The following is a 15,167-nucleotide window of genomic DNA, read 5'->3' on the forward strand; positions in this document are numbered from 1 at the left end:
AATTTTATCTGGTCTGCCACTGGTTGTACCAATATATAGATATAGTGTTTTAGCCATGGCCATTGCTAAAAAAGCAATATATTGTACAATAAATAGCAAACCAAAATGTTCACACTGTAAAAGCACACAGATGTTTAAGTGTTGACTGACTGTACCTGTTTTTCAGTGAGGATGACCCGGCCGAGCAGCTGCTCCTCCAGGCCTCTCATGGTGACGGTGAAATCGATGATTGAGGTGCGAGCACTGATCTCTGGAGTGTACGCAGGATTGGGCAGCTTGGTGGTGACGTAAAGTCTGAACCCCTTCATCACATCCACCTCTTTATCGCCCACTTTTACCTGTTTGAGAAACAGAGGTTTCAAACATACTGTAGTCTAATGACTATCTTTACTATCATTACTGACAGTGTGAAAAAGGAATTGCCCCCTTTCTGATTCCCTCTGCTATTGGATAACTGCCCCCTCTTAATTATGACAAATCATTAAACAAAACATGACCGTACACAAATAGAACAAAAGTACAAAGACATCACGTTAAAACTGTTTCTCAACCCCTAATTCACTCTTGTGAGAAAATAATGTCCCCCCTTGACCTAATCGATAAACATCTATCAGCAATCAGTGCATCTAAACACTTTGTATCATTTTCTTTCACTTCACTCTAAAGGAATTTATGCATCATATCCCCAAAACTGCTTTCATTCAGACACACTGGTGGTTTTGGGCATTAATTACTCATTGTAGGTCTAACATTCTTTCTTCTGGGTCCAGATTAGTCCAAATTTTCTTCTGAATAAAGGAAGACCACAGACTACCTCACAGCATCTACCCCCTTCAAGAAGAAGAAGAATGACTTTATTTATTATATATATATATACATATACACATGTACAGTACAATGAAATTCTTTTTCCACACATCTCAGCTTGTTTAGAAGCTGTTAGAGTGCAGGGTCAGCCATTGTACAGACAGGGTTAGGGGCTTTGCTCAAGGACCCAACAATGGGTAGCACCGTCTTCCAATTGATAGACCAAAGCTCTACCCATTATGCTACCACTGTCCCAATTTGACCCATTTGAAGCCATCAGGTTCTTCTTTTCACCAGTGGCAGATTAGTCAAGTCAAGTCAAATTTATTTATAAAGCGCTTTTTACAGTGGACATTGTCTCAAAGCAACTTTACAGAATATAGGACCAATGAACCAAAAACCCTTATTGAGCAAGCCGAGGGCGACAGTGGCAAGGAAAAACTCCCTTACAATTACAGGAAGAAACCTTGAGAGGAACCAGACTGAGCAGGGACCCCAGTCCTTCTTGGGTGGCATGGAGGATACTTTAAATAAATAGAATTTACACAAATCATACAAACACAAAATTAAATTGAACTGAAAGTTATAACTAGCAAAAAATAATTGGAGTTCTTCATTGTTCAGTCCAGTCTGTGATAAAATCCGTTGTAAGTTCTGGACATTTTTGGTGCAAACACGCCAGGTTTCCATCCCATCTAGTAGAATTACTACACAGAGCCATAAAATGCCAGGAAGATCACACTATACTTTAGTATTCTACCACTCGTGCAGGCACCTGTATTTATGTCTTCTATATTTATTGTAGGCCTTTGTATTTATTGTACTGTTTTTAATATGCACTGTGTATATTGTATTGTCTTGCTCTGTGCTGCACCCTGGTCCTGGAGGAATGTGGTTTCATTTCAGTATGTACTTGTATATAGCTGAAATTACAGTAAAGCCACAGGAAAAAGCCTTCCCCAAACTGTTGCCACAGGGCTAGAAACATATCTTTCATTTGATTTGTTCATTTGCATACAGCTGTAAGCAATATGTGTGGCTGAAACATCTGATCTCAAAAGTTGGAAGGGGAGTCCACATACTTTTTATTTAAATAAACCAAAAATGTCTTGGATGAATTTCAGACAATTAAGTACAAGTAAATCAAAGCTGTGAGTGTGGAAAAACATTGGCGCCTGGATCAAAAATAGCCGGTTATGGCACATGAAGTGACAGACAGTAAGATGAAGTGATGGTGCAACCCCCACCACGCTGCTGTCTTCAGATCCGCTATTATAGTTGGAGATCAGGTGTTTGCACCTCTGCATAAACAAAGCTGCGAGTGAACGCTGTCAGAAATACAGATGCCGGCATCTGCTCGTTATTCTCAGGACTGTCTGGCAGACATGCGAAGCACCTTCCTACTTTAGCGAGATCTGCTAATGAAGCTGGCTCGAAGAACAGATTTAGCGTCTCTCGTTCACGTAGCCTGGTTTTGCACTCTCTTATACTAGCTTTAATTGCGCTCTAGGCTGTACTTATTCGCATTTGCATTTGTGATTGCTCAAACCTGCTGTGCAATTTTACACTCCAGGAATAGATTTGTAAATGAGGAACGTGGTGAAGATGTGATCACACTCTAGGGTGGTGCTAGAACTTAGAAGAGGTCTGCACAGTGAAAGCAAAATTGGAGCCTCTTCATTTTAGTGATTAAAGGGGTTCAAAGTCTTTATGAACGGGAAATGAAACCATGAAAATATATCATTTATATACTTAACATAATGAGGAACCATTATTAATGCTTAAAATAAAATTATAATTGGCACACTAGCACACCAGAGCTGGGTTTTCGAATACATCGTATCAAAACTCAGCTGTGCCATCCGGCTGGGCAGCTGCATGAACAATGACTGGCTGTTGTTCATAGGGTTAGGGACAAGCCAGATCATGGGTCCTCATAACTGGTGCAATTACGACCCCTGCTGGCTGATTGATGGAACCTGCACAGGGCTAAGGAATAATGCTGATCAGGGTGTGGCTCTCCGTGCACAGTGCTGATCTGTATATATAAACTCGACTCGTGCAGGTGAAAAATGCAGTCTGTACTGAGCACGTGTCGGAGGGGGCGTCCTCCGTTGAGAAGCGTCCTCAGTCAGCGGTAGAGGGTTGAATCAGTGGAGGATGCAATCAGGGTAATTGGACATGACTAGTTTAGGGGAGAAAATTAGGGGAAAGGTTGGAAAAGTAATACATTAAGAATTTATAATGAATTTATTTTATTTTGTGTTTGCTTTGTGTAGGCAGGTAGGTATACACACTGTATGGTCAAAAGTATGTGGACACCCCTAATACCACTAATTATTCGATTTAGAGATTTTAGTAACACCAACTGCTAGCACGGTTGAAAAGCAATTAAATAAAGCAAACTAAGCAGCAGCATGCCGAGTTTTTGGAAGCAGTTGCCAGATCCATGTAGACCCAGCAGAATTAAAACCGCTTTTAACTGAGGCAGGTTTAATTTTAACTAGAGTGTCACCGTGTCTGTCAAGATATGGTCTATAAATATATGGTTTGATGGGTTGGTGTGGAGAAACTCCAGTGGCCAGCACAAAGCCTTGACCTTGACAAGCTTATTGTCAGGTGTCCACATACTTTTGGATCTTTGTCCCCAAGTAAACACACCTGGTTTGACTGCACTTATTAAATAAAAACACATGGAACAGTGGTCTAGTGGGTAGAGCTTTGGGCTATCAACTAAAACGTTCAAATCTCAGCTCTGCCATGCAGCCACTGTCAGGCCGTTGAGCATGGCCATTAACCCTGTCTGCTCCAGGGACAATGGCTGACCCTGTGCTCTGACCCCAACTTCCAAAACAAGCTGGGATATGTGAAGAAAGAATTTCGTTGTACTGTACACCTGTATATGTATATATGACAAATAAGAGCTTTCCATTCTATTCTAAAAAGAATCGAACCCTATTAATGCTTTAGTGGGGTATGTATACAGCAATCCCGCCAGTCTTGTTCCAAAATCTATTTAAAAGCATTACCAGCACAGTTGAGGTTATTACAGCAGCTCCATATTAATGAGCAGAGTTGTGGAATTTAGGGTGTCCAGAGACATGACTATCTGAAGACTTCTCTAATGTACCTTGTATGTTGTCCCAGTCTTAATGAAGTTCTTTTCCAGAACGTTATCCAGAGCGGGATCGAGCTCCTCCCCTACGTCCTCGATCAGGAGGGGGCGTCCCAGAGACAGACTGTCCTCTAGATGGTTTCTGAAGTACTTGTGATTCAGAGATGTGATCTGAAACAACACACACACAGCTTGAGTACTTTTACCCAGAAAGGCCTTTACCAGAGACGAGGAAGGGTCTCTGCAAGGACGTTCGCTTTTCACAGAAAGAGTTTGAACTCGGATGAACGATAATGGATGTTTAAGAGCGGCGGCCACTCATGAAATGAAAGAATGAGATTTAACAGCAGGAGCGTAGAAGGCTTGAATTTGAGTATGAGTTGTTTTATTGTTCTGTTTATTTACAGCAGCAACGAAACCTTCATTCTATTAAAATAAATCCTAATAATTTACAAACCGTCAAAAACAAGACCTGTTGTCTTGGGGGGGTGTTTTGGGCTTTTGGGGCCGGGTATTGGCCAAAAGCATCCTGTCACAAATCCAGCCTCTCTGTGCTCCTATGTGCCACGCCCCTCTCTCTGGGAGCACTCTCAGTATAGAGCCAACGCCCATTTTGTGATTGGTCTCAGGCTAATTAGCCACAGCTGTACCTAATGGGCTCATGGGATTGTCTGTCTGTCGGTCGGTCGGTCGGTCGGTCGGTCGGTCGGTCGGTCGGTCGGTCGGTCGGTCGGTCGGTCGGTCGGGTCGGTCGGTCGGTCGGTCGGTCGGTCGGTCGGTCGGTCGGTCGGTCGGTCTGTCTGTCTGTCTGTCTGTCTGTCTGTCTGTCTGTCTGTAAGCAAGCAAGCAAGCAAGCCCTGTTTAGCCTTTGTTTGTTTGCCTTAGCCGGTTTGTCTGTGCCGTCTGTCTGTAAGTTTGTAAGCCATGTTTTGCCCTGTTTAGCTATATTTAGCCTGTGTAGCCTTTGTTTGTTTGCCTTAGCCTGTTTGTCTTATTCATGCCTTGTTAAGTTCTGTCCCTGTTTGTCTTAAGTTTTGTTCTTGTTTAGCTTTGTTTGTTTAGTGATTCTGTCTTGTCCCATGTTATTAGCTTAGCTTAGGATATATGTTTCTGTATGTTTAGATTATGTTAGAAAAATGTCATGTTTCATGTGTTTAGAGGTTATTGTAGCATTCAGATTTGCATTAGCCTTGTTCATGTTTTGTTAGCAGTATCATTTAGCTTAGCATAGGTTATGTGTGTTTGTATCTGGTCTTGTCTTGTTATAACCTGTCTTGTGTTTCAACCTGTCTTGTGTTTCAACCTGTCTTGTGTTTCAACCTGTCTTGTGTAATCTTGTTTTGTCTTTTGTTATCATTTAAACTCTTTTGTTATAACATCTCTGAGTGTGTGTCCACCCCTCTTGTCTTGTCTTAGCCCTAAATCGTTACACATCCTCTCAGTGACCAGTGATTCCAGGAAAACTGGACCCACAGCAACCGTGACCTGGATACATTTGGAGCTGATTAATAATAAGCTAATATAATTTTTAATAATAAAAAATAAATTGACTCTTAGTTCCATTATTTTTTTTTATTAGCCAGTTTGTCCTGGTCAGGGTCGCAGTGGGTCTAGTTCTAGCTGGAAAACACTAGTGCAAGGCAGAAATATCCTGGATTTGCTCACCTGCTGATGTAGCCAAATCATGTCTGTGTAGATGCCTGAACAGCTCATAACACCACTGAGATTTAAACCTGAATCTCAGAGATGGTGGGCTAGCTTAGTACTGCTGCACTACCTGAGCACTTAGGGTTGGTTTCCCAGACAGGGATTAAGGCTAGCTAGTCCAGGACTACGTTTTGCTTTAAATGGAGAATCTCCATTCAAAATGCTGTGTAGTCTAGGACTAAGCTTAATCCCTGTCTGTGAAACCAACCAATAGTGTTTTATGGAATTTTAATTAAAGTTTCAATTTAGTCTGTGTAGAAACTTGAGTTTAAATTAATTAAACAATTCAATTAGCTATAACAGCCCTGGTTCAAGATCCAGCTACTAAGACTTAAGCTAAAAGCTTTACCAGATTGAGTCTTCTTTACCTGAAGCTCATTCTTGGCCTCTTTATTTTTGATCCAGGACTTGCCCTGCGTCTGTGGGTCAATAAGCAGTGGGAATCGTGCTGCTTTGTCCACGATGATGCCGTTCTGGATAGATAAATCATCGTTGGGCAGACCCTGCAGGTTCCACTCACTCACGGTCGGAGCATCAGTCAACATCTCCGCCAGGTTCAGGTTAGCGCCAAAGGGGATCTGGCGTGACCTCATCTCCCTTTGCCAGTCGCTTAGCAGGAGGTTACGGAACTCTTGATTGAAGGGACCGGAATAGGAGAGGAAGGCTGTGGCCAGCAATACATCACCTGATGAAGAAAAGATAGAAACAGTATCTTGAACTCTGAATTGTTATAATGTTATTTACTGTTAACTATTAACTTTTTTTAGACTAGCTGACTATCCTACAAGTAAATATAAATTTATATAATAAATTTCCCTTTCAAATACTCTTTAATAGCTTCATCCAGTGGCAAATTATTCTTTTTAAATTTTTTTATTTATTTATGCATTTTCTCCCATTTTCAATGTGTCTTCCACTGCTGGGGGATCCCTGATTGCAATTGAGGTGGGTATATTGCTGCTCACGCCTCCTCCGACTTGTGTGCAGCCCTTAGCAGAACCCTTTTTCACCCATGCATTATGCACAGACGCCTCTCTATCTGCTAATTAGGGTCCTTAGTGTTTGAAGACCCCTCCCACATAATCCGGTCATTCTGCCCTATCAGAAACATGTCTGCTGCAGGAACTGCCAATTATGCCCACTAGATGGCGCCCAGCCGACTGATGGCAACTCCGAATTTTGAACCGGGGAGTTCAGAATCTTGGCACTGGTGTGCTAGGAATATGGAATATGGGCACCCAGTGGCAAACTATTCTGAAGCTGAACTGCACAAACTAGGCAGATGTAGAGAATGATATTTAATTGAAAGCGCACCAACAAGCCTCTTTGTCTGAGCAGCAAACTCTTTGCTCTGTTCGGTCCAGCGAGCTTTTTCACCCGCTAGCCCGCTGATCAGACTGGACGCCGTCTGCATCTTGTGTCTGCAGCGTTCAGCATCCTCCAGCAGCGTCTGAGAAAGACAGAGACAGAAAGCAAACACAGACAGAAATCAATCGTCTTCAGGGAGCACACGGCGTGAAAGATTTCATTCTTATATTAGTTGTTTAGCCCAAACAGGGCATGATCTTCCTGTTTGACCCATTTAATAAGAAAGTAAAGCCGTTTGACCCAAACTTTTTGACCCAAATGAATGAACGAATGTGATTTCAATCATTAGCATTTAGCTCAGATTGATTTAGACTTTCCTAATCAAAAGGAGATTCAATTTTAAATGCAGTGTTTGTTCTCTGATGAAAGGCAACTTCCTCTCCCCGAAGTGCAAACATCCTTAATTTCAATCAATGCAGTGAGACCAGTCAGGCAGCGGCTGCTAATCACGCAATTATCGTTTAATGAAGGTGACGCTAATGCCGCTGATTATGCCTCGTGAACACGCTCGGCTAATTCGACAGAGAACACGCTGTGCAGACCGAGCGTTTCGTCAGCGTGCTTTACAAAACTGCTGATCATTTTATGTGAGGATGTAAATGAATACATGAATCGAGGTGGAGCTAATTCACCTTTTCAATCGGGTATATAGCTAAAAAAATATGAGGGATCTTCAAAGCGTTTCTGAAGCGGTGAGGGTGGGAGGAGTAGTAATTGGTCGTCTCTGAGAGAGAGCTTATAGTCTGGACTTAGCATCATCTGATTTCCACCTTTTTGGATGCTTAAAGAAGCTTTAAGGGGAGGAAGATTTTCATGTGATGATGTGAAAGCAGTGGTGCATTAGTGGCTATGCGCTCAACCAAAAACATTTTTGCTGATGGCATTAAAAAGTTGGTACAACGCTGGGAAAATGCATTGGAAGGTGACTATGTAGAAAAGTGATGTCATTTATTATTGAAATTCTTAATAAAGAGGGTTTAAAGAAGTGTGGAAACTTTTTGAGGAACCCTCGTAATTTACAGCTCTTTAGTAACAGTTATCACATCTTGTATGCAGTTAATGATCCAGACAGTTGTACACAAAAGTTTGGGCAGTCCTGAAACATTTATATTTGCTATGAAAACAAAGTATTTAGACAAAAGAACACAAGACATTTTTCTATAAACATACATGGACATTTGCATATTAAATACATGCAAAATGAAGTTATTTATGAAGTTACATATCCAATATGTCCAAAAAGGAATGGCAATGAACAGAACTGGTGGAAATCAACCAGGCATAACATTATGAGCACTGACAGGTGAACTGAATAACACTTATTATCTCTTCATCACGGCACCTGTTAGTGGGTGGGATATATTAGTTTGACAAGGGCCAAATTCTGATGGCTAGATGACTGGGTCAGAGCATCTCCAAAACTGCAGCTCTTGTGGGGTGTTCCCGGTCTGCAGTGGTCAGTATCTATCAAAAGTGGTCCAAGGAAGGAATGGTGGTAAACCAGCAACAGGGTCATCGGCGGCCAAAGCTCACTGATGCATGTGGGGAGCGAAGGCTGGCCCGTGTGGTCTGATCCAACAGACGAGCTACTGTAGCTCAAATTGCTGAAGAAGTTAATGCTGGTTCTGATAGAAAGGTGTCAGAATACACAGTGCATCACAGTTTGTTGTGTATGGGGCAGCAAAAGGGGGACAATATTAGGAAGGTGGTCATAATTTTATGCCTAATCAGTGTACTGTACAAGGCTAAGAAAACTCCAAAATAGAATTCCTGTCTAAAAGAGCAAATATAACCCCATATGACCTGCAGGGCGGTTTAGCTGCCACGGGATTGGTGGTTCACCATTCACCTGTATAATCTACATGGAAGAGTTCTCAAGAGTGTTATCAATGTATGTGAATTGAACAGTGGCTTGGTGGGTAGCACTGTCGCCTCACAGCAAACAGGTCCTTGGTCCGTATCCCAGGTGGAGCAGTCCAGAACGTTTCCCATGTATGTATGGGAAAAGTACTCAATTGCTCCTAGGTTTGAATATGTGTGTGTGTTTGCCCTGCGATGGACTGGTGACCTGTCCAGGATGTTTCCTAACTTTCGCACAGTGAATTGTACCCACAGCGACCATGAATCGGATAAAGCGTTGGTAAAACAGTCAATGAATGAATGAATAAATGTTTAACCAGGACATAAACATAATGTTTGAGTGTCCATATACTTTTGGTAACTTTTATTTAAAAAGTACTACTCAACTGTTGCTTACCTGTTTCTCCATCATGGCTTTGTCATATTCGGCCTGCACCACGTCTAGCTCTGCCTGCTTCTCATCCAGCTCAGCCTGAGCCGTCTGCAGATCTGCATTAGCGATGGTTAACTTGTTCTCCTGCACCACCAGATTAGCCTGAGACAGAGACAAAGACTCGACTAATAAACTTTATTTAGGATTCAGGAACACTGTATATTTGATTTATGTCCAAAAAAGAAGAATGAAATACATGATCTGAAGATTATTATGACCTAGTTCACCTTTAGAGGCAGGACTTCCTTATTGATGGTGAAGAAGGAGGCCATGGCTTTGGTCCAGGAGCACAGACCTGCTACGTTACCACACACACGTTTGGCCGTCTCGATGTTGTAGTCGGGCATCTCAAAGTACGGGCACAGGAGCTCCATCACCTCCTCGTTGATGGTGTCTTTGGGGAATTGCTGCCAACATGTGAACATTTTGTCATGTATACACGCAGCGGATAGAAAAGATTTCAAAGCAACATGAAGCAACTAAAAGAGTTCCAAAAACGTTAAATAGTAAAAGTCAGAATTGGAGGTGCAGCACGCCAACACGAAAACGCAGCATTAGAGAAGAAGAACAGTAATTGTAAGAGGAAGCTCACTAGGGACGGGACAGATGCCACCATCCATTTGATGGATTATCACCAAACACCATCAAATTATCTGAACAGAATTGAATGAGCACATCTATGACCCAGGCTTAACAAAGAATCCACGTCAGATTTACAGCAGTATTTATGTCAGGCTGACTTTTATTAACTTGGTATAAGGAACAAAAAGCCTGGACCCCTGAGTGGCACACCTCAGGCCTCATCTCTGGTCATTCTCTGTAAGTTTGTTATGTTCTAGCCATCTCCATTAGTTACATTCATACAGAAGGTGGACTGGCTGCCTTTACCTGCTCTGGGGTGTAAACAAATGTGTGATGACCTATAATGGAATTTGGCACCCTGTCCAGGGTCCATCACCTTTGGGCATGTAGTCCACAATCACCCCTTTACATTCCAGAAAGCTCCAAAACATCTGCAATCGAAACCTGATTCAATGTCTAGTCAGAAGCTTCAACATCAGAAGCTGACATCTCACCGCTTACCCACAGTGTCACACATCTCGTCACCTAATCACATCAGCACTGTAAGCACCATACAGCATTCATCATAGAGATTTGTCACATTACAGCAAGAAGAGCCTGGGTTCAATTCCCTTGCTAAATGGCCAGGGTCCTTTCTATGGAGTTTGCATGTTCTCCCTGTGTCTGCATGGGTTTTCTCCAGGTGCACATACATACAACTCACAACCTACAATTTAAAATGTTTTATTTTAGGCACTGAGTACCTGCAGATTTGGGCAGCACAGTGGCTAAGTGGGTAGCACTGTCGCCTCACAGCAAGGGTTCGATCCCCAGGTGGGGTGGTCAGGGTCCTTTCTGTGTGGAGTTTGCGTGGGTTTCCTCCGGGTGCTCCGGTTTCCTTCCACAGTCCAAAGACGTGCAAGTGAGGTGAATTGGAGATACTAAATTGCCCATGACTGTGTTCGATATAACCTTGTGAACTGATGAATCTTGTGTAATGAGTAACTACCGTTCCTGTTACCGTACCGTTACATAATGTTAAAATCCTAATAAACAAACAAACAAACCTGCAGACTTCCCAGGAAGTTCCCAGCAGTCATGAGGTTAAGCGACTCCTGCCAGGAACAACAGGCCGATCGTTGTTCATGTGGCCGCTCAGCCTTAGCCGGTAGGCAGAGCTGAGATTCGATACGATATATTCGAGATCCCAGCTCTGGTTCCAGCGTGTGTTTTTACTGCTGCGCCACCTGAGCGGCAGCTGTTTTGTTTTTCATAGCAATAATTAATAAATAAATAAAAATCCTGTCACGCTAATAAGGCTAACAAAGCTACCAGTTAGCTGATCAGGGGACATCAAAATGATGTCCTCATCTGACCATGTGCTTGATGGACAAAACCATCTAAAACCACAAGGATTAATATTCATCCTTCACCCCAGCCTTCACTTTTCTGAGAGGGCTTTCCATAAGATTTTGCATTGAAAATCCTAATAAACAAACAAACAAACCTGCAGACTTCCCAGGAAGTTCCCGGCAGTCATGAGCTTAAGCGACTCCTGCCACGATGGAGTCATGCAGTTCTTTTCAGGGTCGATTTTTAGTGGGTTGAGTCTTCGCTGGAAAAGCAGCAGTACACAGTCCATGATGCGCATGATGAGGTGAGGGGGTCTGCCCAAGGTCCGCACCGTCGCAATATCTGAGGGTTTGATCGTCTGGAGAAAGAAACAAAGATTGATAAATGTATTATAGTTTTAATGTCACTGTTTATTATGCAAAAGGAAGTTACTTCAGATTTATGAATGAGGCCAGTCTTGCACACAGAGAATCACACAAATGTACATTTTTTAAATGCATTTTTTCCCAATTTTCACCCTACCAGAAATACCAGATTGCATCCGAGGAGAGCACGTCGCTGTACACGCCTTCTCCGACACGTGTACAGCCCTCCTCTTCTCGCCCCTGCTTTCTGCACAGGCGTCTCTTCCGCCAATCAGGGTCCTTACACAGCGTATGAAGTCCGGCCCTCACCCTGCAGATACGGTGGCCAATTAGTATCTGCTGCAGGCACTGCCAATTATGCCCGCCAGATGGCGCCCAGCCGATCGGAGGCAACACCAAGTTTCGAACCGAGGAGTGCTAGCGGAATATGACGCTGCGCCACCTGGGCGCTTCAAATTTACATTTACATTTTCGACATTTAGTGATGCTTTTATCCAAAACAACTTACAGTTGTGACAGTATACAGTCTAAGCAACTGAGGGTTAAGGGTTTTGCTTAAGGGCCCAAAAGTGGCAACCTGGTTGTGGTGAGGCTTAAACCAGCAACCTTCCAATTACTGATCTAGTGCCTTTTCCACTGAGCTACCACCATCTGCCAGTAGCAATTAGCTTTGATATCTTAAAAGCTATTTTGTTTTTTTGTAGCAATAATTAATTCTAAACATTTTTGGCCATAAACACTTCACACCTCCCGCCCCCCATCTTATACTACCCGAATAAAAATCCTGTGACGCTAATAAGGCTACCAAAGCTACCAGTTAGCTTATCTTATTCAGGGGACATCAAAATGATGTCCTCATCTGACCATGAGCTTACATTTACATTTATGGCATTTAGCAGACGCTTTTATCCAAAGCGACTTACAATTAGGACTGAACACAATTTTGAACAATTGAGGGTTAAGGGCCTTGCTCAGGGGTCCAACAGTGGCAACTTGGCCGTGGTGGGGCTTGAACCGGCAACCTTCTGATTACTAGTCCAGTACCTTAACCACTGAGCTATCACTACCCTTGATGGACAAAACCATGCAAAACCACAAGGATTAATATTCAGCCTTCACCCCAGCCTTCACTTTTCTGAGAGGGCTTTCCATAAGATTTTGCATTGTGCTGTGGGAATTTGTGCCTACTCAGTCAGATGAACATTTGTGAGGTCAGACACTGATGTTGGGCTTGCAAACGACGTTCCAGTTCATCCCAAAGATGTTACATTGGGTTTATTGAGCACAGAGTCTGGAAGCTGGACCTGGAATGTATATACTGCATTTTATTTTAGAAATGGGTGTGGCTTAAAGACATGAACATACTTGGCAATATAGTGTGTGCTAACAACATTATTTTGTCAGTTGGTGTTTATGATTGTGTGTGTGTGTGTGTGTGTGTGTGTGAGAGAGAGAGAGAACCCCTTCCACCGCAGTGGTTCAACCATCAGCACCCCTATTTTTACTCCCTTACATCTAGCCAGTAATTACCATGAAAAAAAACCTATCACACACACACACAAATTTTCTTGTCCCGTCTTATATGTTCTCATCACTGTATGTTCCACCTCCCTCTCATCTCCTGTCCTCTTGTTCCTTACTGCTCCTGCTCATAAACTTATAATTACTATAATCCCAGAAGCGCCGTCTCATCACGTTTTACCCTTCCTCTTTAGGTCACTCAGCCTGACTTAACCTCCTGTACGCTGTATCCTCTTGTTATGTACTGTTCATTGGCCTGCTGGGGTGCAGCATCACAGCAAGAGATGCTAATCACCTCAGAATACCGAACAGGAAGGCTAGCTCTGAGGCTGAACTCATTAAGCATGGTAGAAATAATAAAGAGCATTTATTTTTTATTTTGCATCGTCCAAATTTGTCTGTACTCAATTTCCCCTGTGCACTCTGGTAACCTCAGCCCACACAACACCTGCACTGGCCAAAGGGGGCACAGGCTTGTACATGCTTCTTCAGACCGCTACATATTCTTCTGCCTGGACTGGACAGAATGAGTCGCTGCTGCAACAACAAGGAGGTGATGTTCTAGGCCAGTGACAGGTCAGCTCAAAGCTTCTGACTACTCTACTAGACTACAGTCAATGGTGAGCTACCATAATAGATTGCTGCACCATTTGAGTGCCTGTAAAATTGGAGAACTTCTAGCACTTTCAGCTAAAGGTCTGTCCTCAACCTAAACAACAGGCACAAATTCCCACAGCACAGTGCCAAATGTTGTGGAAAGCCGGAAGAGGACTCTTAGAAGACTGAAGGCTGGGGTGAAGGCTGAATATTAATTCTTGTGGTTTTGGATGGTTATGTCCAACAAGCTCTTAATCAGGTGTGCACATACCTTTGATGTCCCCTGAATAGGACAGGGCTCTAGACTAACTTTTTGCACTGGTTGCACTGGTGCTCCTAACTTATTTTCTTAGGTGCACCAGCACAAAAGTTAGGTGCACCCAAATTTTCGACCGCATCGCATTTAACACCTCAGTTTTACAGGTTCACTTTTTTTTTTTCTTAATCACTGTCCATCTAGGCAATATTGACTTGTAAATGATTAACTAACAATCTGGTCAACATAAAGTTCTTTATTTGAAGCACAATTCTACACGAAAGGTAACTTACTGAAAAAGTGTTGGTGCTTAAAGTGCTTCACTGAGCCGAAATTTAAACTCAAGTTAAATGAAATAAAAAGAAAATCTAAATTAAAAGTGCAAGTGTTTTAAGGGCTTCAAACTGCACATCTCATTTAATGATAAGAATATTACATATGGTTAATGCAGTAACGAGACGCATATTATTGACATAGGCTACATGACATGACATTATTACATTTTGAGTCAGTTTGCCGCTGATATTTTTAAAGTGCCTTTAAAATATGAACTGTGTGATATGACGTGGTAAAAGTGACCCGGACAGAACGAACAACGTTTAACGTGAAATATAAACACCACACGTGAAGTAAATCCAGCTAAACACAGATACATGTGGAGCTGTTAGACTGGATTTGATGGTTATTTCACATAGATGTTTGTTTGTATAATGGAACTTTGTATAACTTTTGTATAACCGCCCCGTTCCTGAGAGAGCATCCCCTACGGTCTCAAGTCCCACCCCCCACCCGGACAACAGGCCAATCGTTGTCCATAGCCGCCCAGCCTCGACCGTGAAGGCAGAGCTGGATTCGAAACGACGCTCCTTCGAAATCCAGCTCTGGTTGCAGCGCGTGTCTTTTACCGCTGCGCCAACTGAGCGGCTGTATAATGGAACTTTAATGATGTTTTATCTATCGAGTCGAGCGCTGAGCAAATCGGTTATTTACGTCGAGAGTCGCGGTGAAAGCGAAGTGCAAAATTCTTCTCACGTCAGTTAACTAAAGAAAACAACAACTGAGACAAACACGTCACGTCTTCTTATCACCGATATTTGATTGATGTTTTTTTGTAACAGCAGCACAAATGCTCACACATATTCTACACACTCCGCCATGATATTACTACTCTTAACTTTCGCTGTGTAACGCCCACCGTTGATGACGCTGGTACCGCCCTTCACT

General features: G+C 42.7%; 1 protein-coding gene across 1 annotated transcript in view; it reads right to left on the reverse strand.

Moving 5' to 3' along the window:
- Nucleotides 1–15,167, reverse strand: part of dnah5 (dynein, axonemal, heavy chain 5) — a 112,541-nt gene that overhangs the window by 18,991 nt on the left and 78,383 nt on the right. The window contains exons 59-65 of the mRNA XM_062992632.1: nucleotides 11,359–11,562; nucleotides 9,518–9,697; nucleotides 9,255–9,392; nucleotides 6,944–7,079; nucleotides 5,998–6,314; nucleotides 3,938–4,093; nucleotides 156–338 (exon numbers count right to left, since the gene is read on the reverse strand). Of these exons, the coding sequence (XP_062848702.1) occupies nucleotides 156–338; nucleotides 3,938–4,093; nucleotides 5,998–6,314; nucleotides 6,944–7,079; nucleotides 9,255–9,392; nucleotides 9,518–9,697; nucleotides 11,359–11,562 (1,314 nt within the window). The remainder of the gene's footprint in view (nucleotides 1–155; nucleotides 339–3,937; nucleotides 4,094–5,997; nucleotides 6,315–6,943; nucleotides 7,080–9,254; nucleotides 9,393–9,517; nucleotides 9,698–11,358; nucleotides 11,563–15,167) is intronic.

Source organism: Trichomycterus rosablanca, chromosome 3 (genome assembly GCF_030014385.1).
Source record: "Trichomycterus rosablanca isolate fTriRos1 chromosome 3, fTriRos1.hap1, whole genome shotgun sequence".
In the NCBI taxonomy this organism is placed as follows: Eukaryota; Metazoa; Chordata; class Actinopteri; order Siluriformes; family Trichomycteridae; genus Trichomycterus; species Trichomycterus rosablanca.